This window comes from Felis catus, chromosome D4 (assembly GCF_018350175.1).
Source record: "Felis catus isolate Fca126 chromosome D4, F.catus_Fca126_mat1.0, whole genome shotgun sequence".
Classification (NCBI taxonomy): domain Eukaryota; kingdom Metazoa; phylum Chordata; class Mammalia; order Carnivora; family Felidae; genus Felis; species Felis catus.
Window position 1 is genome coordinate 69,591,706 of NC_058380.1, and position 25,759 is coordinate 69,617,464.

The 25,759-nt window shown below is 40.8% G+C and overlaps 1 protein-coding gene across 2 annotated transcripts in view; it reads right to left on the bottom strand.

Moving 5' to 3' along the window:
* ELP1 (elongator acetyltransferase complex subunit 1) overlaps positions 1 to 25,759 on the bottom strand; it is a 58,067-nt gene that overhangs the window by 11,834 nt on the left and 20,474 nt on the right. Inside the window, exons 13-30 of one of the 2 annotated variants that reach the window (XM_006939347.5) lie at positions 25,489 to 25,588; positions 23,140 to 23,322; positions 20,535 to 20,641; positions 20,110 to 20,213; positions 18,935 to 18,988; positions 18,745 to 18,850; positions 17,803 to 17,918; positions 17,397 to 17,470; positions 16,584 to 16,662; positions 16,407 to 16,486; positions 14,876 to 15,013; positions 14,667 to 14,752; positions 14,210 to 14,358; positions 11,859 to 11,982; positions 10,880 to 10,977; positions 8,929 to 9,130; positions 7,106 to 7,167; positions 163 to 225 (exon numbers count right to left, since the gene is read on the bottom strand). In XM_006939347.5, coding sequence (XP_006939409.3) covers positions 163 to 225; positions 7,106 to 7,167; positions 8,929 to 9,130; positions 10,880 to 10,977; positions 11,859 to 11,982; positions 14,210 to 14,358; positions 14,667 to 14,752; positions 14,876 to 15,013; positions 16,407 to 16,486; positions 16,584 to 16,662; positions 17,397 to 17,470; positions 17,803 to 17,918; positions 18,745 to 18,850; positions 18,935 to 18,988; positions 20,110 to 20,213; positions 20,535 to 20,641; positions 23,140 to 23,322; positions 25,489 to 25,588 — 1,925 coding nt within the window. Of the gene's footprint in view, positions 1 to 162; positions 226 to 7,105; positions 7,168 to 8,928; positions 9,131 to 10,879; positions 10,978 to 11,858; positions 11,983 to 14,209; positions 14,359 to 14,666; positions 14,753 to 14,875; positions 15,014 to 16,406; positions 16,487 to 16,583; positions 16,663 to 17,396; positions 17,471 to 17,802; positions 17,919 to 18,744; positions 18,851 to 18,934; positions 18,989 to 20,109; positions 20,229 to 20,534; positions 20,642 to 23,139; positions 23,323 to 25,488; positions 25,589 to 25,759 lie in introns of both variants that reach the window. The other variant, XM_011288516.4, reaches the window with a different exon arrangement.

Below are 25,759 nucleotides of genomic sequence, written 5' to 3' on the forward strand. Positions count from 1 at the left end.
TAAAATGGCTTTAAAAATACTATTTATCCTTAGACCAAGAACCTAAACTATCTTTACTTAATTTCACTAGCCTCAGAAGACCAGGGATTCTAGCTGACCCTTCTCCCCCGCACCCTTGCTCTAAGCACCTAACATAGTGATGATTTTTAAAGTTTTTCTTACCAGTCTCAGAGCTTCTTCCCAGGCAGCTCCTTCTAATAACAAGAGCACAGCTTCTTCATAATCCTGACAAGGCAAAACCAAGGAAGATTACAGGTAAATGGAGCAGGCCCGTCAGATGCCACCATGACAAACTGCCGACAGAGTGGCCTCTCTGCCCTTCCAGCCCCTTCCAGCCCAGTCCCTAGTAGCATGTCTGGCCCAGAGTACCTGCTCAATAAATAAATACTGATGCAAAAGACAAAGGAGTGAGGGGCGGTGTGGATTCTGGAAATAACCACAAAACACATGGTATCATCTCCCTATCTCCCTGAGTATCAAAACCACCAGAGTGCCCATCACCCCAGCTACACCACCCAGTTTGAGTCAGCAGGTCTGGGGGGCTCCAGAATGAACAAGTTCACACTTCAAATAAATGGCAAACCAGAATAGTAAACTTCTAATCTTTTTACTCTTTGATGTTTTTTTCCCCAACTTTTATTTTTAAAAACTTCAAACCTACAGGGAACTGAAAAATGTGTGTAATAATGAGTGCAATAAACACCCACATATCCTAAGTCTTCAAACATTTTTGATGCTTGTAGCCTTACCAGTAAAAAATTGTGAGCACATACTGCAGTATGTACTTAAGGTACTTATAAAGTATATAAAACAAAATATTTTTATACGTACAATTCATGTTTATCTTTTTACTGTTGAAGTTTAGTTGACCTACAATGTTATATGAGTTTCAGGTGTACAACAGAGTGATTTGATAGTTCTATACATTACTCAATGCTCACCACGGTTAAGGACAGTCATATCTATCACCACACATTATATTATTGATTATATTCCTCATGCTATACTTTTTTCTTTTCCGTGACTTATAACTAGAAGTTTGTGAAACTGGAAATGAGTGAAATAAAACACATTTTAAACAGATGAAATATTTAAGACAACTGGCTGGGTTTCCTCTAGTAATCACTGTCATAAGAAGAGGGGGGATGGGTATACATTAGATTGAAAGAGATTTAAGGGACATAAGATGCATAACGCAATACATGACCCTAGACTGGAACCTGTTTTGGATCAATCTACTGTAAACAATTTCAGAACCACTGAGGGAACCTGAATTTTAATCGTTAGGTAAATAAAATGTGCTAACATGGAAAGATGAAGATCATAACCAAACAAAGCAAATTTAAAAACACCACAAACAGTGTAATTTCATTTTGGTTAAAAGGTATGTGTGTGTTTGTGTAGAGAGAGAGCGCACTCTAAGAAGAATCAGAAATAGGAGGGAAGAACAGCAATCTTCTGGGTGGTAGGAATGACGTTTTTTATTTCCTTGTATCTACTTTCAGCATTTTAAACAATCTAAATATATGCATACTACTATATTTTTAATTAAAATTATTAAAAATAAGTATTTTCTTCCCAGATCCAACGCATATGCCGCATGAATAGGCCTATGCCACAGGTATAGCAGGACACAGCAGGAGGATGTGTTGCCTGACTCAGGAAGAGAGAGAGAGAAAAAGAGAAAGCTGTTTACCAAGGTGACAACCACATGACAGTCACTTTAAAGTGTACAACTAGATGGCATTTGCTGTACTCACAATGTTATGTAACTACCAACACTTTTTTAAATCACCCCATAAAGACATTCCCATTTCCTACTCTTTACCTCCCCTGGTAACCTCTAATGTGCTCTTTCTCTGGATTTGCCCCCTTGGGATATATAATAGAAACCATACAATAGGTGATCTTTTGCGTCTGGCTTCTTTCAGTTAGCAGAATGTTTTCAAGATTTATCCAAGTTGTAGCATGTATCAGTTCTTTGTTCTTTTTAAATTAATTTTTGATTATAATAAAATATATACGACATACATTTTACCATTTTCACCACTTTTTGCTGTAAAGTCCAGTAGCATTAAACAAATTCATACTGTTGTGAAACCATCACCACCATCCATCTCCAGAACGTTTTTCATCTTGCAAAACTGAACCTCTATACCCATGAAACAGTAACTTCCCTGCTCCTCTCCCCCAGCTTCTGGCAACCATCATTCAACTTTCTGTGTCTATGACTCTGACTACACTAGGTACCTCGTAGAAGTAGAACCCTACCATATTTGTCCTTTTATATCTGGTTTATTTCACTTAGCATAATGTTGTCAAGGTTTACCCAAATTGAACCATCCATCGGTTTTTCATTCCTTTTTATGACTGAATAATATCCTACTGTGTGTGTATAAATGTTGTGAGCATGTATCTCACGATTTATCCATTTATCTGTCATTGATGGACATTTGGGTTGTTTCTTCCTTTTGGTTATTATAAATAAAGCTGTTACGAACATTTACATACAAATTTCTTTGTGGACATACGTTTCCATTTCTCCAGAGTATATACTTAGCAGTGGAACTGTTGGGTTATATGGTAATCTATGTTTAACTTTTTAAGGAACCAACAAACTGTTTTCTACAGTGGCTGTGCCATTTTACAGTCTCACCAGCAATGTACAGAAGAGTTCTATTTCTCTACATACTTCCAACTTTGCACTGTTTTTGATTAAAGCTATTCTAGTGAGTTTCATGGTTTTGATTTGCATTTCCTTAATGAACAATGATGCTAAACATCTTTTTAAGTGCTTGCTCGTTGGCCATTTGTAAATTTTCTTCAGAGAAGTATCTATTCAAGTCTTTTGTCCATTTTTAAAATGGGTTGTCTTTTTGTTGTTAAGTTATAAGAGTTCTTTACGCATTCTGGACACAACAAGAAAACTATAAACCAAAATCCCTCATAGAAAAATACAAAAATCCTCACGAAAATTTTAGGAAATTGAAATCACCAGTAATGAAAAAGGGTAATACATTACGAGCAAGATGGGTTTAACCCAGAGATGCAAGATTAATTTAACATTCAAAAATCAATGTAATTCACCCTGGCACTGGTCTAAAACAAAAATACCTTAACTGACATCGTACTTGAAAAATTCAATATCCGTTCACAATAAAAACTCTCAGAACCAAGACTAGAAGGGAATTTCCTCAACCCAAGAGAGCAAGAACTGGCAAATTTTTCTGTAAAAGGCTAGACAACAAATATTTCAGGCTTCGTGCGCTAGACCATCTCTGTCACAATCCCTCAACTCTGGTTGTAGTTACAAAAGCAGCCACAGAAAATATGTAAACAAATAGGTGTGGCTACATTCCAATAAAACTTTAGTCGTAAAAACAGGTGGCCAGCTAGATTTGGCCCACAGGCTATAGTCTGTCAACTCCAAAAGCCTTACCGGGTTCTCACATCTATTAAAAAACAGCAGCACAGGGGCACCTGGGGCTCAGTGGGTTAAGCGTCCGACTTCAGCTCAGGTCATGATCTCACAGTTTGTGAGTTCAAGCCCCACGTCGGGCTCTGTGCTGACAGCTCAGAGCCTGGAGCCTGCTTCGGATTCTGTGTCTCCCTCTCTCTCTGACCCTCCCCTGCTCATGCTCTGTCTCTGTCTCAAAAATAAATAAAACATTAAAAAAAAAATTTAAAAAAAACAAACAGCAGCACACATCAAACTTAATGCTGAAAGACCAAATCCCCCCCTAATATCAGGAGAAAGGCAAGGTATCTTATCACTTCTATTCAACGTTGTACTGGAAGTTCGATTAATGCAGTAAGGCTAGAAAAAATATAAAGGCATACAAATTGAAAAGAAAGAAACTGTCTTTATTCACAGAAGCCATGCTCATTAACATAGGAAATCTTATAAAATTTACCCCAGTGTTCCTAGAACTAAAAAATAAGTTCAGCAAGGTTGCAGGATATATAAAGCCAAAAAGCCAAAACAAAACAATAAACTATATTTGTTTACTAGCAACAAGAAATTGGGAAGTGGAGGAAAAATACTAGTCAAGTCTTAAGATGACCCCAGCTCTGGCCAACACCTTGACTGCAGCCTTGTGAAAGACCCTGAGCCAGAGGCCCTAACTAAGCCCCACCCAGATTCTTGACCCATAGAAACAAATAATGAGTGTTTGTCATTTTAAGCTAAGTTTTGGGGTAATTTGTTATGCATCCCCTGATATGTGATACATCTAGTGTGGGTGAGCACTCACTAAGGCACTCACACATCACTTGTGGGAACACAAGTAATGGAAGCTCTGCAGCTCCTTATAAAGTCACGCATCCACTCCCCACGTGACCAGCATTCCCACTCAGGTATTCACCCAAGTGAAACGAAAACATCTGTCGTCACGAAGACTGGTACCAGATTGCTCACAGCCGCTTTATTCTAACTTTAAAGTGAAAACAATCCAAATGTACATCAACTTGTGGATGAATCCACAAATTACGACCAGTTCTTACAACAAAATACCATTAGGCAAAATAAAAAGGAATGCACAGATACACATGACATAACATGGACGAATATCAAAAGCATTATGATTTCCAGTTCCCAGTCCAACACACAAGGAACCTGGAAGAAATCATCCATCCTAACGAGTAAAAACCTGAACAAACTGAAAATCAACAATTCTCCTTAGACTGGAGAACCGAGGTCATAGGGCAAACTGCTGCCCCTAAAACTGGAGAAACAGACAGGCAGACACGGAGAATTACAACTTGGCAGAACAGAACAGAGACTCACAAGTAGAAATCTCTACCAGAACCAGTACTGGGGTGGGAACATCTAAAGTGTAAGTGACCAATGGCTGAAGGATCACTGCGGATGAGGCTGGAGGTGAAAACTCTATGGACATCCAGGCTCAGGGAAGCTCCTTCACTTCTGTGAGTTTTTACCTCCACGAGCCCTACCAGAGTCTCATAGTGAGTATCAGATAGATTCTCCTGCTTCTGGCAAAAACAAAAATGATGTCATTTTGAATATAACCAGAGCACGCTGCTCTTAACAAGACCAAGAGAAACTATTTTGCCAGAACCTAACTAAAGTGGAATTTATCAGGGAGGGAAGAGAAATAAAACTCCAGCTCCCCCTGGCCTTCCTGTCCTACCTAAGGAGTGAAAAATCTAAGAAGCACCGGTGAAGTCCAGGGACACAGGCTCAATAAAAGACTGAGACTTAATCAGAGGGCTGCAGAACACTTCTACCCTCACACCTTATCAGAACATCACTAAAAGCCTACTTACTGGATTTCCTTTTACCGAGGACATCATGGCAGGCTTTCTACAGAAGATTACAAAAAGGACAAAAAACAGTCTGAAGTGCCAGAGGAAGCATCAGAACAAGACTCAGGGCAGGGATACTGAAATTATGAGGCCAGGAATTTAAAGTGAGTAGGATGACACCTGAAACTATTATGACACCACATGTTAGTTATATTTCAATTAGAAAAAGCAAATAAAAGAAAAGAAGTATGATTAGTATGTTAAAGGCTCTAATGGGAGAGTAGACAACAGGCAGGAACAGATGGGTAATGTAGCAGAACGATGGAAACTCTAAGAAAGAATCAAAAAGAAATGTTAGAAAACAAAAGCATTATGTGAGTGAAAGAAGCCAGACTAAAAAACTACACACCAGATGGTTCCATTTACATAAAATTCTAGAAAAAGCAAAACTGTAATGATAGAAAGCATAGCAGTGGTTGGTAAGAGAGTACCGAGAGCAGAGGGAGAAGACTGACTGCAAAGGGGAAGCAGAACTTTTCGGGGTGCTGGCAATGTTCTGTTATGGTGGCTGTAGTAGCACTACGTGGCTGTAAGCATTTGTCACAACTCATCCAATTGTTAATTTAAAATTGGTAAATTTTATTATATGTAAAGTATATCCAATTAAAAATATACAAGTTATAAATGTATAAATTAAGTACAAATATGAATTAAAATCTTCATTTACAGAAGGGGAAAAAAGATGGTGGCATCTTATCCATTCAATTAACCACCTTAGGTAGTATATCTTTCTACTCTAGCCTCGTTATTACGCATAGTTTATTCGTTGATGTTTTCAGCTCAATCATCCAACATAATTTCTTGCAAGGATCTAATGATATCAAATTTTACTGATGTTCTCTCACTCACCCTTATTACATGAAAGACATTCAGGTATTTTAAAAGCACAATTATGTTATACAAATGTGCCCACTAGTAACGACTGTAAAAAATAACACTCTCTTGTCAAAGGCCAAAACTCTAGAAGGCAGTAATCCCTGGCGTCAACTGCGTACCTACATCCTGTTAGTCCAGGGCCAGTATCAATGCATAGTTTTATTATTTTCATAATAAATTCTATAACTCTATCAAAAGCTGGTATAGGTATTCATCTTTATAATCGGCTAGAAAATTGGATCCCATCAGGCTGAGATAAAAAGACACTTCCAACAGACAGAACGGTTGTAAAGGCCAAAAAAAAGTATCTGAAGTTTAATCTTTTTGTTTTAGAATGGTCCTTTCTCACTGTTTGTACTTGGCAAGTTCACATAAAAAGCACAACTCCCTGCAGATTTAATTTAGTACTTTCTGTCAGGGTCAAATCACTAGTGCCTCACAGAGGTAGTGCCTCACTACCTCACAGAACTTACTATTTAGAGAACTAATTATTTAGAGGCCTATTAAATTTAGATTTCTAAGTCAGGTCAGCAAGATGGAAGACCTGCAGAGCAAACACTGTCTCTGGACTTCCTAATTACCCTGAGTTCCTTTAATTTTCCTGATCAGTGAAGTACAACTGGGAAGACCTTGCTTGTTGGTTGGGTGGCTTAAGGAGGGGGGAACTGAGAGGCACCTGGGTGGCTCAGTTAGTTGAGCGTCCAACTCTTTGATATTGGCTCAGGTCAAGATCCCAAGGTAGTGGGATCGAGCCCTGCACCTGGCTCCATGCAAGAGTGTGGAGTCTGCTTAAGATGCTCTCTCCCTCTTTCTCTCGCTCTCCTTCTGTCCCTCCCCTGCTTGCATGTGCATGAGCTTGTGCTCATTAAAAAAACAAAAAAGAAGGGAGGAACTGAGAGGTTACCTGGGCGTACTGTTCCAAGACTGTGGCTGCATCACCATGCTTCCTCTGCTCAACCAGCTTTCCTGCAAAGATAATAAACATCTGACCATAGTTGGCTTGCTAAGAACAGGATTACCAAAGCTCACGTTGAAATGGTTTTTGCAGGTACTTTTTGAACAAAAATGGCCCCCTTACAAATTGGAGACTGAGCTCTACAGCAGACATCCAAACAGAACTGCTTTAAAACAGCATTTTCCAAAGTGCTCCCTAAGAGTGTTCCGTAGAATAATAAAAGGCAATACCAGAAAACAACAACATTCACAGGTCAAGTAAGTTTGTGAAGCACTAGGTCAAACAAAGCTACACAGATTCCTTTGCTTGAGTGGTTCACTAATATATCTGTATTATGTATCAAACGGCGTACATTGTGAACTTGTCAGGAAGTAGGCAGAAATACCATGGCGTCCTATCTTAAATGGCAGTTACGATCTAAATTTAGCAGAAAATGTGAAAATGATGTATAGTCAAAATTAGCCATGAGAAAAGCTTACAAAGGCACACATATGGGAGACTGACCTAACACCTCTCCCTCATCCATTTCTTCCTCAAATAGGAAGAGACTGCTAATCTTTGGTTGATTGCATAAACTGCCTAAATTCAAGTGTACATAAAGTGACTCTACCTTATAAAATTTCTCAAAAATCTTTGACCATCACCTCCCCTTACCTTTTTTTTTTTTTTTTTGCTAAACATCTGGGAGAACTTGGTGTATACCATAAAACAAGACAAATAGCAAGCTCAAGTTGTAAAGAATGTAAGAGAAGATAGCAGGTCCTAAAAACAGAACTGGAAGGTATAAACAAACTACCAAAACCTGTTTCTAAAGCAGAAGTAACAGTGGAGTCACAAAGAATACCTAACAGGCCTAATATAGAGAATTCTCAAAAACTAAAAAGAGTTCACCATGGAAATTACGAGGGCTTAGAAGAGCCTGCAGATCTAATTACCAGAAAAAAAAATACAAATAACTAAGGAAAATATGCACATATATTTAACAGGATTTAATCTGGAATTTTTTCAGGACTACGTATTTTTTGAAACAACAACAGTATTTTTAAAACTCTAAAAAGGACAGGGGGGAAATATACTGGTCCCTTACTTCAAGCACAGCTGAGAGGACAGAGCCCCTGTTCACCTCTTCTCCCAAGCAGTCCTGAAGCTCTCCCTGACTCAAACAAGTTACACTCTGATAGAGCCTCCCCGCTGGATCAGACAACCCCTAGACCCTGATGCAGCTAAACTGCCTTTGCATTCAGAACGCTTATACATTTAGCCTCTTCTTTCATTTCTGAAAAATGCTATTCTTGTTCCCCACGATCTACTGTTTATAACTGAAGGGCCCCACCCCAAAACTCACGTTCGCCTTCTCCTAGGGCCCATGGCTGTCAGTTACTCTGTGCTAGGTGTGCCGTGTGATGTAAGCTTTGGCAAATGAGATGGAACAGAAGTAACAGTGTAACTTCGAGATCATTTCCAACTTAAAGCGTTCTCCTACGGCTCTTTCTCCCCTTCCTGAGGACTGCGATACAGAGGTGGAGAAAATCCAGCTACAACCATCCGTCTGAGATGACAGAGCCACACAATGGAAGAACTTCTCAGTGCTCACGTGAGAGAAGACAGAAGCTTTCTCTATTACGCCACTGCATTTGGGGGACTCACTGTAGCAGTGAGACTGTCTCAAGGTATGCTGCTCTAAATTTACTTGCAAAATTGCCAAAGAAAGGGAGAAACAAAAAACCTCTGGAGAAGTTCTCATTTTGGAGAGCCTAAACCGCCGTGTTTACCTGCCAGAGTTCTGCTGAGGCCAGCCAGCTGGTCTTTGGTCCAGTTAAGTTGGGCTGCCATGCAGAGAGCTTGCTGCCAGCTGCCACTGGCCACAAAGGCACTGAGAGCTTTCTCATGGGCACCACAGCGGGCAAACACGAGCCCTGCTGGCTCGTAGAGGTGCTCCTGTGTCAGGTGTTCCCCATAAGCAATGCTGATCTCCTGTGGTAAGAGGAGACATTGGGTTGGTAAGGAAAGGTGACAGTCATTTTTTAACCTCCAATGGAGGCTGCTTCAGTTACTACATTTGAAAATCTCTTGAATTACTTATGAAAATCCTGTAGTTTATCAATGAATTCTATCATTCTTCCACTGAAAACCTTACTGAGGATGTGTCATATGTTCACTCAACAAGTAATTACGGCGTACTATTCATGGCAGTGGGAATCACATGGCGATGCAAAAAATAAAAAGCGAAACACCAAATACTAACAAAACCACCACCAAGTTCCCGCTCTTGTGGTGACAGGGAATGGACTTATAAACACAATATAGCCTGTGACATAGTGCTAAAGGGACAGAGAGTGAAGACAGTTGTTATTTTGGAGGGCTGTGAGGAGAATATGCTACATAAAGGGTTACAGGAAGAGTATTCCAGACTGACGGCTACAGAAGGCACCATGGCCAAGAGGCAGGAATGTGTATGGAATACCCAGGAAGGAATAGCAAGAAGGCTGGTGTGGCTGGACAAGAGACAGCACCAGAGGGAGGAAGAGACAATGAAAATAAAAGCAAAGAGGCGGCCACTGGCCAAATTCTCTATCCTGGGCTCCACGCAGGTAGGGACACAAAGAGGAATACAACACAAAGCCACCACCTTTAAGCAACCCATGGTCAGCTGGGGAGACAAATCGGTGTGTCAGAGGTTTGTTACGTACCACCACCGACGTGAGAAGGTGCTCTGGAGTTCGGTGTGGGGCACCTCGCCCCGGAACAGCTTTGTCACAGAGGAGACCCAAGAGTTGAAAGACAAGTGGGGCTAAAGAAAGGAGCAGGGAGAGGCCTGGAAGAGGCAGCCGATGCTAACGAAACAGGCAGGAGCCAGATCATAGAGACATAGGCAATTTGCAGACCAAGTGCACACGGCCTGAGGGTGGCAAGGACGAGGAGTGGTCACTGGCACAGGCTCCGGGCTCAGACAGCCTGGGCTCCGCATCCCAGCTCAGCAGCCTCATACTCCAGCTCCTGAGGCAAGTTGTTTCCACATCTGTTTATCCTATCAGGTTGTTGTGACACTCATAGAATTCATTTAACAAAGTATCTGGCATATAAGAAAACTAAATGGGGGGCGCCTGGGTGGCTCAGTCGGTTAAGCCTCCGACTTCAGCTCAGGTCGCGATCTCGTGGTCCGTGAGTTCGAGCCCCGCGTCGGGCTCTGGGCTGATGGCTCAGAGCCTGGAGCCTGCTTCCGATTCTGTGTCTCCCTCTCTATCTGCCCCTCCCCCGTTCATGCTCTGTCTCTATCTCAAAAATAAATAAACATTAAAAAAAATTAAAAACAAAAAAAAAGAAAACTAAATGGATGTTTGTTTAGACAAACAACCAAACTTTATCCCTTTATCCTAAACCACCTGAGAAAGATCTACACGCTTCGGGATGATCAGTCATGTGGTCGCAAGGCTGGGCTGGAGCAAGGAGTGGGACGTAAGCAGGAAACCCTATTGAGAAGCTGCCGCTCATCAAGCAGAATTCATGATGAGAAATGGGAGACAACTCCTAGGCTTCCAGCCTGGGCAACTTCTTCAGAAAAGGAGCAGGTCAGGGCCATTCTCCGAGATAAGAGTTCATGATAAGGCTAACTTATTTCACGATAAACCTTGAAACCAAGGATGGTGTTACAGACTCAGGATCCTTACGCCCTTTCCAGCTAACTCACATCACCAAAAGAGTCTCATTTCACACACCACTCACCTTGTATTGCTGCGAGTCTGATGGAAATAACTTCAGAGCTTCCTTATACAAGTTTTTATCTTTTATTAAGTTTAAGCATTCTGGGAAGTATTCGGGTCCTGAGGAGTGAGATTCATGCACACACAAATTTAGAACTTTGGAAGCATAATGAGTTTCATTTACACCAGTGGTCCCTAAACAAAGTCTACAGGGACCTTTATAGACCTGCAGAATCAGAGTATCAGGAGAACAGAATCCAAGAATTTTAATTTTAGCAAAGCACCATGGCAGATGTGAGGTATGACAAGCACTGGTTCGGATGAAAGTTCTACTCAAAAGGAATTCTTCATACATGACCCCTGATAAATGACCATCTAACCTTGTGTTTTCTCAACTGCCTTCATTGGAATCCTCTGGGGAGTTTATCAGCCATACAGACGCCTGAGTCCTATCCCAGCCCAGCTCAATCAGATTGTTGAAGGAAGCTTAATAACACCCAAACAACTTCCTTATCCCCATCTTAGCTCTCGGGAAAGAGCCACAACTGCTGAAGCCAGCAGCTCCAGCATGGGACAGGGAGTGTGTCCTAACTACGAGTATGTCCTTCTGGGAGCTGCCAGTGGGTATGGCCACTCACTCCAGACAAGCCACGCTTCCCACAGGTGTCTGTAAACACCGTGGGAGAAGAGTGCACTATCAACCAATTTTCGTTCCGAGATACTGAAATGAATTTAGGACGTGATCATCCTTAACCCAAAACGGATCTGCTCTATATTTTTAGTTAGGGAGCTCCTCCAGTTCATTAAAATTCATTTGCTTTGCTTTCAGCTTTTTAGAACATATGATAAAATAAGGTGCACACAGGTAACCGTGTTTCGGTTTCAGGAGTGGAAACTGACATCCATCGACATCTATGTCTAAACTGACACTTTAATTTATACCCTGCCTAGCTCCAAAGAAGATCTGAAGCAGAAATAAACATACTAATCCTCAAGCTTACCACATTTGCTGAGGTGCCCAATGGCTTTTTCATATCGCTTCAAATATTTATCTATGGTGAACCGCTGATAATTGGTTTCCATTTTCTTAAGTGTATTAAGAAATGGCAGATATTCTTTGGGATCCTAAAAAAACAAAAACCAAAAACCTAACAGGTCAGTCCTTTACTGCTTATAATTACATTTACTTATAACAATACAAATGATATATAATAATTGTAACAATCAATAAACCCAAAGCTACAAAACTTTTAAAATATGTACTATGCTGATGTATTAATTACATACTGTATAATGAAACTACATAAAACAAGTTTTGGCAAAAATGCTTTAAAATACAGGCATTATTTGCTTTCATTCAGAATAATGAAGATGAATTCTCATATAGTCTCACAACAACCATTTATTTCCTAAGCTAATAAGGAAAACAAGGTTCCAATCCAGAAGATATTCAACAAATGCATCCAACTTCTCTGGAAGTGGAAGGTACTTGGAGCTCTTTGCATGACATTTCATGCCCTCCATCTTCAAGTTTTAAAACAAAGGTAAAACTGTACTGGGTTAAACACAAAACTCTAAGGCCCTGCCAACCAAGATTTTATTAGCACTGACTGTCTGCAGCTTTGTACTATGCCCTGAAAATTGGTTGTTTCTTTTTCTTTTCTAAAGAACAGATGCTCCCTGTTCTTAATGTAATTTCACTGGGCAGATAGGATAAATACACATTAAGTATACAAAAAAAGACCAGAAAAAAAAAATAAATACTCATGCATGTGATAAAAAGCACAACTACAGGCTGAAGTATTTAATCAACAAACACTTAGGAAGAATTCACTATGTACAAAAAATACAACAAACCCCTAACCTCAGGAAACCTATAAGCTAGGAGAGGAGCTAGAATGATACGCAGGGAGGGGCAGGCACTGGGTGCAGTGGAAGCACATGAGGCCCATCTCATCTAGTCCCTGGGTGGTGGGCAGGGAGGCAAGAATGGATTACTGGGAAGATGCTACCCTGGCATCCTTTGCCTTAGGTGAGTGAGAATTAGCCCGGTGAATGGAAGGGTGAGAGTGGTGAACGCCCACAGGCCCACGGGAAGCAGAAGTAATGCTACCTGCAAAGCTAAGTGGTGGCTGTGGGGACAAAAGCACTGCCTCCCCCCTGCAGGCTGAGAAAAAAGAACAACATCAAGAGATGAGCATGAGCATAGACACCAGACCCGGGTGGGGGACAAGGGGGTGTTAAGCAGTATGACGGCTTGTAAGCTCTATCCTACAGCAATGGGCAGAGCCCATGAAGCATTACAAGCAAAACAATGAAAGAGCAAAATTTCCTTTCAGCGAAGATCACTCTGGCAAGAGCAAAGAGAGGAGTGACAGGATGAAACTAAGACTGCAAAAAACAGGTTAAAAAAATGTATAGGGGCTCCTAGGTGGCTCAGTCGGTTAAGTGTCTGACTTCGGCACAGGTCACAATCTTGCTGTTTCCGAGTTTGAGCCCTGCATCAGGCTCTGCACTGACAGCTCAGAGCTTGGAGCCTGCTTGGGATTCTGTGTTTCCCTCTCTTTTTTCTGCCCCTCCACTATTCAATGCTGTCTCTCTCAGTCTCAAAAATAAACATTAAAAAAAAAAATTGTTTTTTAAATGTATAAACCAGGGGTGCCCCAACTTTTCTACTATAGCATGCTAAGGTGGGACAAGAGGCCTCAAACCTTTCCATTCTGCATGTTCCCGCTTTCCACTGGGAAAAACAGCTACATAACAAGGAACTGGATTGGAATAGGAGTCATTTGTTATATTCCCTTAATAAGAGGAGACTTTGTTCACATACATGACCATAATCTTAAAGATAACGAAGTAACTTAATTCACTTGTTCAACCTAGCATTCAAAACACTTTGATAAAGGGTGCCTGGGTGGCTCAGTCCGTTAAGCGTCCGACTTCAGCTCAGGTCACAATCTCGCGGTCCATGAGTTTGAGCCTCGCATCGGGCTGTTGGCTGATGGCTCAGAGCCTGGAGCCTGCTTTCGATTCTATGTCTCCCTCTCTATCTGCCCCTCCCCCATTCATGCTCTGTCTCTCTCTGTCTCAAAAATAAATAAACATTAAAAAAAAAAACTTTTAAAAATAAAAAAAAATAACAAAAAAACAAAACACTTTGATAAGCCCAGAACTGACAGAGAATGAGGCTTAGAAGCGTGAGCCCTGCAAACTCACAGATCTGCCTCTAGGCCTGTACATGCAGTGTTAACATCAGACAAGATACTGCAGTATCAGGGACAGACAGGGTTTCATACCACCATGATAACAAAAATAAGAACCAAAAGGATGTTAAAGTAGAAACTCCACATACCTTCTGTGACTTCTCAGCTACCATGAGGACCAAATCAAAGTCATACGTCCCAAGAGAATGATCATATAATTCATTAACGTCTACCAGAAGCAGCAAATACTTCAGGGCTTCTTCAGCACTCACAGCATCGGGAACAGGCGAAGCACTGCCTGTCATGTCAGTGTGTAAGAAAACAAGACCGATCAAAGACATCTGGGAATAAACCCGTGCATCTAGCAACATAACCAAAAAGACAAAGTGACAAAATTTCTTGGCCGAACTGAACACCATATGACTTCTTTTGTACATGCTTTGTAGGGCAGTGCTCAAAGAAACTGACACAGGTCTTCAAATGTCCAATAAGCCACATATTAAATCTGTGATGTGGCACTGAACCTGGTCAGTGAGATCTCCAGGAGACTGGAAGTCTGGTGACACTCGGGGCCCTGTTAAACACTCTCCGTGAAAGGGTCTCTACCTTGAAGCTCGTGTACCTTCTGCAGCACAATTTCCAGTTCTGGGGTTGTTTTCTTCACGTGAGAGGTGAGTATTGACAAGCAGTACCTGAGGTAGTGAGTGAAGAACGCCAGAATAAGCAGAGTGAGGAAGGACATTCTCAGTCCCTGCATAAGGACAACAGCACACTTCTGGGCCTCAAAAGACGCCAACTAATGACAGCACACATACTTGTGAGGGTTTATGCTCTCCATGGCTGCTCTCAGAGCATCGCAGATAAGGTCTACTTTTTTCCCATCAGGATCCTTGGACAGCTGGGCAGTGCTGGTAACCGGTGGAGGATACATGGTCTTTGTAACATCTTCTTCCCTAAGAACAGGTCGTTAAAAGGTCACTAACTGAACATGTGTCCTAGCTATCAAATGACTACCACGTACTGGGACATGCTGATTAAGTAATAAAAACGGCTTTTGGAGAACAGTTTCATTATATTGACATTAGGTGAAAAATGAAGAAACAAACTGAGCAATGAAAACGTGTCCCAAAAACCGTGTACAGTGATATTATATTCACATTAGCCCCTAACTGGGAACAGACCAGGTGCCCAACTACAGAGGAACAAATAAACTGTAGTATATTTGCACTATAGCACACTACATGAACGAACCCGTGATACCAGCAAAAACACGGGTTACTTTCAAGGTAACATGCCAAGTGAAAGCAGCTTAACTTACAAAGAAGAGCAAATACTATCTGATTCCACTTACATTTAAGTTCTCCGACAGGCAAAATTGATCTACGGTGACAATCTCCAAACAATGGTTGCCTAGGAGGTAGGGAATGGGACTAACAAGAGGTTTGGAAGAACTTTCTGAGATGAAGGAAATGTTCTCTATCTTGACAGGTTTGGGCTACACGGAAGTACACACTGGTCAAAACTGCCTAGACAGTACACTTACGGTCTGTACATTTCATCACACATGAATCTGACCTGCTGGGGGGGGACCCTGTACACGGACAATGAACTCTAATCAGTGTTACACAAAGTGGAATACTGAGACATAAAGTGGACTGATATCTACAATTAACTTAAAATTTGCCTCAGGGTGCCTAGGTGGCTCAGTTGGTTAAGTATTCGACTTCGGCTGACGTCATGATCTTGCGGTTCACGAGTCTGAGCCCCACACTGGGCTCTGTGCTGACAGCTCAGAGCCTGGAACCTGCTTTGGATTCTGTGTCTCCCTCTCTCTCTCTGCCCCTCCCCTGCTCATGCCTGCTCTCTCTCTCTCCGAAATAAGTAAACATTAAAAGAAATTTTTTTTAATTTGCCTTAAAAAAGGTGAATGATGGATAGACAGATGGTAGATCATGATAAAGCAAATATAGGAAAATATCAACTGCAGAATCTAGGTGGGGGTATAGGATGCTCTCTGGACGTCTCAACTTTTCTTGTACGTTTAGAATTTTTTTAATTGGAAAAAAGTCATTGCAGAAAAACACACCATTTGACTTCAATTTCATATACACCTAAAAATAGTCAATTATAATTCTAAAGGACACATTTTTGACTCTTAGTTTTAAATAGGCTATTTTTAAAAAGAAGGAAAAAGAGCAAATATCTACTGTCAGTGGCATGTTAGACTTATAATGATTAAAAAATACCAAACAGAAGGTTAATTTTTTTCCTGTAGCTATTTATGTTTTATTTCCAAAATGAGATAAATAATGGATATGATACTCATAAATTATTCAAAATACTTACTTCAATTCTGTGAAAAACAAATTGATATGATTTACAGAATCTATCTGTTTTATGAAGGTTTCCACATTTTCAAGAAACACCTACCAAAGACAAAACAAAGGACAAAAAATTTTAGTTCCAATCACGTCAGTTCAAGTCTCAGGTAAGCTAGAGTTAATATCAGAATCAGAAATTTACCTTCGGGTTATGGTCATGGATCAGATTGAGATTAATTCTCAATTTTCTCATGCATTCAAATGCTTCTTTAAACATAAGTCTGTGAAGAGACATAATGAATAGACATGTCATTTTACAAAGACTAATAACCTTCCTGGATCCAACATGTTTTCATTCTGATACAAACCAGTTATAATTAGATTACAGTCCAAATGCCAAACAACTACCACTGGACTTCCGCTCTCAATTCACAGAATGAAAAATCAGGTACCAGCTTCACTTACCTTCTTCACTTAACTTAGTCCCCATGGCAGTCTGAGGACTACTTCCCCACATACACATGATAGACAATCATCATAGAACTTAGGTCTACTTTCTCTTTTAGCAAAATGTTAGTAAAGGTCTTTCTAATATAAAGTTTTCCCAAAATAAACTCAGACAATGGATCATTTCCTTCACAATAGTGTCTCAGGCATTTGTGGGTCAAAGGCCCCTTTGTACATCTGCCCAAAGCCTTAGGCCTTCTGCCTGAATAAATACACACAGACAGTTTGGTGCACGATTTCCCTGGGTTCGCGGGCCATCTAAAACCCATGTGGACCTCCTCAGGCTAGGAAACACTGTCTTGTATGATGAGTCTCACGATTCTTCCTACTAGGAATATTTATTGCACCACATAATATTAAAATCAAAGTGTGGGGGAAAAAAGCCTCTGCGAATCTGAAGACATGTGTAATTTCATACTTTCATGTTTTAAAACCTTTAATAGAATATATATTATGTTCACATATAAGTCATAAAAACAAACAAACTAGTCATATACATGGTTCTTACTTGTCCAGCCACTTCCGAATCTGAGCTAAAACCAGAGCTCGATGATGAACAACTTCTAAGTTTCCCCTTGGCATCTTAAAATAAATAAATCAGAACAGTAATGTTTTTAATTTAACAGAAAAAATTTAAATACCCAGGATATACTATTTCACCTAACTCAACTCTTCACAGAGAACTACCATGATACTATAAAATGCACACACTTCCAGCAGAATCTAGTTGTGCTCAGTATTTATTTTGACTTCCAAGAGAAGCTTCCCTTTTACCCATGCTGGGCACAACCTGTATCAACAACCTTTGTATAAAGCTAACAGAGAATTCAGCAAGGAATGGCCTATAGTAAATTATTACAAGTGTAAGAGTATCTAAAACACAACCAGAAACACAGCCAGAAAAATGAGCTTACCTGTAATATAAGCTTGGTGTCCTGGGGCACAACGGTGACAATACGTGAACCCCTCTCCACCTTCCGCAGAGATTCCCCTTTAGACACGTGGTTGTTGCTCAGACCTGCATGTAATGCTAAAGACACCACTGGCTAAGCCATGAGAATCACCGTCATGACAAGTCACTTTCCATTTACTGCAGTTGAAACTGAACATACTCTCCAAACTAGAAGAAAGCAATTAACAACCACACCCCCTTTGCTCTCCCACTCAACCACAAAACCGGTAGCCTTCCTAACAAACAACCTTATCCCTGGAACTTGCCCTCTCTTTCACAGAGTCCTCGTGCATATTCACATACACAGCTTCTCAAATGATTTAGAAAACACAGGGAGGACTGGGAAGCTTCTCTATGCACATTATCAGTACACTATAATCACATCTGTGAAAGATTCCCAGTTTTCAAGTTGGAAGCAAAGAAAACAAGGGGAAGTTTTCTAGAATAAGGAAAACACACAAACAGTAGGGGGAAGGGATACGTGGAATTCAAGAAAAAAATGGGACAGTTTCCTACAAACCACTAGAGTCTTTCAGATATACGATGGAGGTGGCCACAGTGAGCAAAGGAAAATTACAAAGAAGTGACAGCCGGTTGTATCTACATGGTAACTCAAAGTACAACACTGGATTAGTTATATACTCCTGAGAACAGTTTTGTTTAATTTTACAATGTTCTGGTTGAGGAAAGACCTCCTTCATTGGAAGTCTTTGCTAACTGGCATAGAATACTGAACTGAGATACTGTGTTGTGATTAGGGGCCAAGTATATGAACTCTAAAGGTTTGCTCACAGTCTAGGACTCTATGATAAAGTAAGTGGTGAACTTTAAAGTCATCAAGGCTTCAAAGGGCAGAAGATATTAGAAAAGGGACTATTTCCTAATTTATACACTAAACACTTACTGTTAAATGAAGCATCTCTCAAGCAAAAACACAGGCAGGTATGGGAATGGGTTGTCAACAACAAGAATTCACCATATACAGCAAACGATGTGATATTTGAAGCAACCTACAATAAGGTAAAGGGGAAAGTTAGCTGTATTTCTTGGAGCCGACAGTAAAAAGGATCCTGCACCAAACCCAGCCTTGATACCTCAGTGTCACTGATGAAAAATCGGCATCTGTCAGTCAGACCAAGGACACATTCCTGCAAAGAAACAAAACTGAAATTACAAACAATTCTAACCCAACTAGTTAAACACATATCACATAGTTCTAGTGCCCTGTGGCTTCACCTCTAAGTCCGCGTTATCAAGACTGAATACAGACACCTGAGATGGTGACTACAGACTGAATACAGACACCTGGCTCAGGGCAAAGTGGAGCAGCATGCCATCCAATCCATCAGCAAGCCCCATATTCCCATCTGCTACATGTGTCTCAACTAGATTCCTTTCTGCTTGTCACCACCTCCTCTCCAACAGTCCGTCCACTCTCGGCCCATTCCTACCTACTCTCCACTGGGCAACCAGAATAACCTTTCAGAGCATGAAGCAGATCGTACCATTCCCTGATTAAAAACAGCAACAATTTTCTAATCTTTGTGAAATAAACAAACCCACACTCCTTCCCATAGCCTATCACAAAGGTCCAGCCACACTGCTTCCACTCAGTTCCCTGAATAAGCTGGGCTCTTTCCAAGTTCAAGGTGCATGCAGTTCCTTCTCCCTGGAACACTCTCCCTTTCCCAGGGAGAGATTTCTTTCCCTTCATACCTCAGCACGTAACCCATGTCAGAGACGCTTTCCTGTACCATCTTCTAATTAGCCCCCCAAACCACACCCTGGTCATTTCCTTCATTCTCTTATCAGAGGGGATAGTCATACCTACATTGATAGATTACAAATTCCAGAAGAGCAGGGATTAGTTGGCTGTTTTGTTCTGTAACCACTGTATCCTATTATCTGCCATAATTATAGACATTCCAATATTTGATGAATCACAACCCACTGAACACTATTTTCAAGATTACATTTCTGTTGTCCCCAAACAGCATTTAATAAAACTAACTCTGAATTATCTACACAACAGGGCATAAAAGTCTGCCAACTGCATTTTCCTATCTTTTAATTCATACCCCCAAGGAAAGGAATCAGCTAACTCCTACATGTCAGACAATCTCTTAATTCCATTTCATAGATGAAGAAGCTGAGGCTCAGGTACTTTTTTCACTGTTGCCCTGAGAGTAAGTGGAGACTTTTACCTAATGCCATCAGTTCCTGGGCCACTGTTCTAAGTGGTAAGTCTTTCTGCCCTGTGTTCACTTACCTCTCCTCCAATCATGGCCAATTCAGTCTGTGTGCAAGGATAAGGAAACCGAACAGGAAATCCACTAGGGTTCTTCCATGGTTCAACAGCCAGAGAGGGTGACTCTGCAGGATGGGCAGCTGAGGTTTACAAAGAGTTGGTATGCTCACTGTATAACACTGTCACATCAATACTTGCTGGAACACTTAACACGCAATTTGGATCACTTTCCAAGTGTATTTTGGAAACTCATACAATACTCCAGTCCATTACAGGAGAACACAGAGGGAGAATATACCTGCCAATTCCACTCTACAGCTTTGGGTTTTCCAGGATAGTTAAAAGACCTAACAGTCAATGCAGCACTGACAAGAAACTCACAAGTACACATTCTCAAGAATTAAACATTTATCATAAACACGCTTTCCTAACATTCTGATACTCACCCCAAAGGTACTTAAGTATTTGGCCACCAGCCAGCTGCAGTGCTACTGACTTGGTCTTGGAACTGCAACACAGACTGATTATGACTCCATCTACTGCCACAGATGAACTGACAAAAGTAAAAAAAAGGGGAATGGGGGTGTGAACAGACTACCTGATTCTCAAAAGTAGTAGCATTTCACTCATTTTGCAGAATGAAAAAAGAAGTAATTTCCCTTTGGGCTGCACTGCCTATTTCAATACAATATATACATAATACATACACACAATGATAAATACTGCAAGCAGGGGCCCACATAAATTACCTGTCACACGACACTATTTTCCACAATGCCAATAAGCTAGGTATCTACACTGTGAGGTCATCACTCCCATCTGGCAGCAACTTAATACAACTTATAACAACTTAATCGCCTTCACTGGACATGCATGGTATCATTTCTGTCTCCTTAAAATATACATTGCCTTAAATAAAGCAGTGAATCTGTAGAAAAATGAGTATACTCAATATCTCTTATTGCTATCATATTCATTCATGACAGTCTGTGGGTCTTCATTAAAGGGAAGAGGAGAACCTGTTACTATCGTTATGTATTTTCCTGCGTTGATGAACAGAAAATAGACATGTCTGGACAGAAGCAGAAGAGAACAATAAGACCAAATGTTGCTGATGCTAACATTTATTCAAAGAATTTTTTTTAGCCAATCTACAAAAAACTCAAAATGCCCCAAATTTTGTGAGGATAAATGATCTGTGACTGGGTTAAGAGAAGAGATTCTGGAGTGAGAATGAATGGGATTGGATACAGGCTCTACCTGCATGATCCCAAGCAAGTTACTTAACTGCTCAGTGCCTCAGTGGTCTCAGCTGTAAAACACGGGTGCTAATGATACACACTTCGAAGAAGTAATGTCATAAGTGAGTTACTGTAGGTAAAGCACTTAAAAGAGTATCTTTTGCAAAATACAAGCTACAATAAATGTAAGCTATTAAGACCTGTAAGCTGATTGAGGAACTTTATATTCCCTAATGACAGTAATATTTTGTATGAAGAGAATAGCCTTTTTTTGAGAAACAGAAGTCAAAGCAGCACAAATATATTTTAAAGGACTTCTCATTTCCGTACAACAAATGAGATGACCTAGCTTTTCCTTCTATGAGCTAATGATGAATTTCAGGGGCGCCTGGGTGGCTCAGTTGGTTGAGTGTTCGACTCCTCATTTTGGCTCAGCTCATGATCTCACAGTCATGAGATCGAGCCCCTGCACTGACAGCACAGAGTCTTGGAACTCTCTCTGTTTTTCCCCAACAAGCATGTGCACTCTCTCAAAATATATAAAAATTTTTTTAAAAATTTCAAATTTGGAGAAGCAGAAATTTGTACTATTTAGATATTTCTGATGTAAAGTGCCTTGTTTTTTATTACCTTATTTTTATTAAGTTTTTATTTCAATTCTAGTGTAGGTAACATAGTGTTGTATTTGTTTCTGGTGTACAATGTAGTGACTCAACAATTCCATCCATCACCCAGCTCTCATCACAACAAATACTCTCCTTAATCCCTTTCACCTATTTCACCCATCCCTCCCATCTGCTCTGCTTTTTAAACGTAAGCTCCTGGCTACCTATGAGTGTTGCATATAGCTAGAACATATCCTTTATCCGGACATATTCATAAAAAGCTTTTTAAAAATATGAAGCACTTTGAGTCAAAGGTTAGGAGTTAATGACTACCTTATGTTTTGTGTATACTGTAAGGAGAGGTTCCTAATTTTGCAACAAGGGTTTCTAGAATTAAAATCTAACCAGGAGACCCTGAATTACAAATGAGTCTGAGGAATAATATCGATTTAGGCTTATTGTGCCAAGTTTTGATGCTGGAAGCCTGAGGATTCTTGGAGCTGTCAAGGCAACACCATCGACCTCACAACAGGGCTTGCGTTACAGAAAACAGCACCCATTAAATGAAACGTGTTTTGAGACACAGATGCAGTCTGGAATCGAAGCAAAACTCAGGGGCCAGGAAGCAGTGAAATTTAGCAAAGAAAAACAGACACTCTCTAATAGTAAATGCAGTCAAGCACCAAAAAGAACATATAGATGAGGAAGCCAGAAGAAGCATCTTAAAGTCACTATATCAAATGAAGCACACAGATATAGACTGAGACTGGGTGGCTTGGTAGGGTAAGCATCCAACTTCGGCTCAGGTCATGATCTCACAACTGGTGAGTTCCAGCCCCACATCAGGCTCTGCTGTTAGCACAGAGCCTGCTTCGGATCCTGTCCCCTTTGCTCTCTGCCCTTCCCCGGCTTGCATGTGCACATGCACTCTGTCTCAAAAATATATAAAAACGTTAAAAAAAATTTATCGCATCTTACCAAAGGTTCTGCCCCATCTACTGGTATTTGCCCTATGTTTCACCACTTCTTGATACATATTAAGGTTTGTATTTTGACATGACTCAAAACTACACTTAACCCCCTTGCTAAGTATATTTAACAAAGTTACTGCCCTTAACCTCACCCCCCCAGAAGTCAGAGAAAGTCCTATACTCAGAAAAGACACAAACATAACTCTGTGTGATAACAGGGAAGTGCTACAATACCTAATACTGAGCTGTCCGGGCTCATCATCCGTCACAGAAGGCATCACAGTCAGATGGTGAATGACAGACTGTGGGCTGGAGTGACTGTGGCTTACAGCCAGGAAAACATCTTCCTGAATCCAGGTGAGAAGGCTGAGCTTCAATGGGTTTACTTCTTGATCTTCACCATTCTCAAACTGAATTCTGTTTTAATATTGAAGAATATCCAACACATAAATAAAACTTTAATATCATTGAGATTTTCCTAAATGAAGGAAGAATGAACCACCTGCTCACAGTCAACTAATTTGGAATGACAAAACCTGAAGTAATGCCAAATATTACAAAATCCAAACAGTACAAAATCCAAACATAATTATGTCTCCCTGGCTTAAGAATGTTTCTCGGGGCGCCTGGGTGGCTCAGTCTTAGCATCCGACTTCGGCTCAGGTCATGATCTCACGGTCCGTGAGTTCAAGCCCTGCACCGGGCTCTGTGCTGACAGCTCAGAGCCTGGAGCCTGTTTCAGATTCTGTGTGTGCCCCTCTCTCTGACCCTCCCCCGGTCATGCTCTGTCTCTCTCTGTCTCAAAAATAAACGTTTAAAAAAAAAATTTTTTTTTAAAAAGAATGTTTTTCTATTTACTTAGATTTCTTATATTGAGATCTTTATATTGAAAAGAATACTTCAGGAAACTGACTACACAAGAAAATTACCTGCCCTAGGCCCTAGAGTAACAAACCCCAGAGGTTGTCCACTGTCACCACTTATTAGCATTCAAACAGGCTCCAGCAGATATCTGGGTCTCAGTAGAGTGCGTTATTTTTAAGTATTTCACATCAAAACGACTAATTAGCCTGAAAGATGGTATCTTGGCTTCTAACACCTTCCTCCTGTTAGCATAATACATCAGAGGAGATCACGTTTTTGCCACATCAGGCAAGAACTCGTAATGGCTACTTATCCTGCCTTTTAGCTAAAGTGGCAAGTCCTCAGCACGCATTGAAGAAGCTAGATCACTACACTGCTCTTCGCACCCAACCAGCTCTCCCTGGACTCAGCCCCTCCACTGTGTTCTTCCCCACACAGGGGCCTTCCCACCTCTGGTTCCCACCAACACGTTTCTGCCCACCATAGCCAATGTTCCTGGACCATCTCTGCCAGTCCTAGCCAGATCTGCTCTTTAAGGACCAAGTATTCAAGTCCTTCATAAAATCTTCTAAATGATGTGGAGCTATCCTTCACTCAATTTTTAAAAATGATACTATATTCTAAATTGTCACACTGGGGCACCTGGGTGGCTCAGTCGGTTAAGTGTCCAACTTCAGCTCAGGTCATGATCTCATGGTTTATGAGTTCGAGCCCCGCATCCAGCTCTGTGCTGACAGCTGGGAGCCTGGAGCCTGCTTCAGATTCTGTGTCTTCCTCTCTCTCTGCCTCTACCCACTCAGCCTCTGTCTCTGTCTCTCTCTCAAAAATAAATAAACATTAAAAAATTTTTTTAATAAAAATAAAAAAATAAATTGTCTCACACTTCCAAGTTTGCCTTAAATCTGCCCTCAAGTGGTTTCAATTCTGTGAAATGAAATAACCCACATAAATGTTCTTCGAAAATGACTAAGCGTTATACAGACAGCCCCCACATTATACACATTTATTAAACATATTGTATATATTTAAGAGAAATATTACTTATTAAACTCAGCTACTTATTTTAGCCTGTTTATTATCCCTATTAACTTACAAATAAATGGTCTCAGGAGGCAGTATTTAGTAATTCAGAACATGGGCTTATCAAATAGAATAATCAAATCCTGGATTCTCACAGAAGTGGTATTATAATTAATAATTGGCTTCAGGGTCATCTTACAATGTCTACAGTGTACCTGAGATACTGAGTTATACCCAATCATTTATACTACTGTTTCAGTGGGAAGATGCATTCTGATTTCCAACCCGGGAGACTCAAAACACAGCAACCCAAAGTTCTGGAGTGTGGGATGCGACAAAGACAGAGACCGCATTCAGTCTGCCGTGTGGTAACAACATGGGCCCCCTCACGCATGTAGGCATATGCAGCTTGGCCCTATCATGCTCATCTCCACCTTTACTGCGTGGTTTTCCCTGGCGAGCCAAGGGTTGTCAGAGGAAGTGGGTTGTAAGCCAGCTAACAGCTTGGCTCCACAGTCACCCATTAGCATATGGCATTCAGATATCCAGGTAACTGACTTCCCGAACCAGGCTGAAAAACCAGGGCCCAGGGGTTCAATCTACTTGTTCCACTCAGCTACAGGCACAGGTTAGTAAGAGTAGGCTGAATTTAGAACTAAATGCTGTTCTCGTGGTCCAAGGTAATTAAGAACAACCTACTTGTATCTCTTTTCCAGATGAGGTGTTCCAAGAGAAACTTTAAATCCATTTCCACCCACAGCTCCCAGTTTCACCGTAGGGTCCACACTTGGACTATCACCTAGAAAACAAAAATGCAGACACTATCGTAGTAAACAACACACATTTTCCCTGGTACTAAGGGTACTGAATCCTCATTTAATAGGTTCTAGAAGGTAATCCACTTTAGCAATAAAGCATTCTAGAAATAACCACATCTCAACCTCTTTCTTAAATCTCTGCATACCTTTCA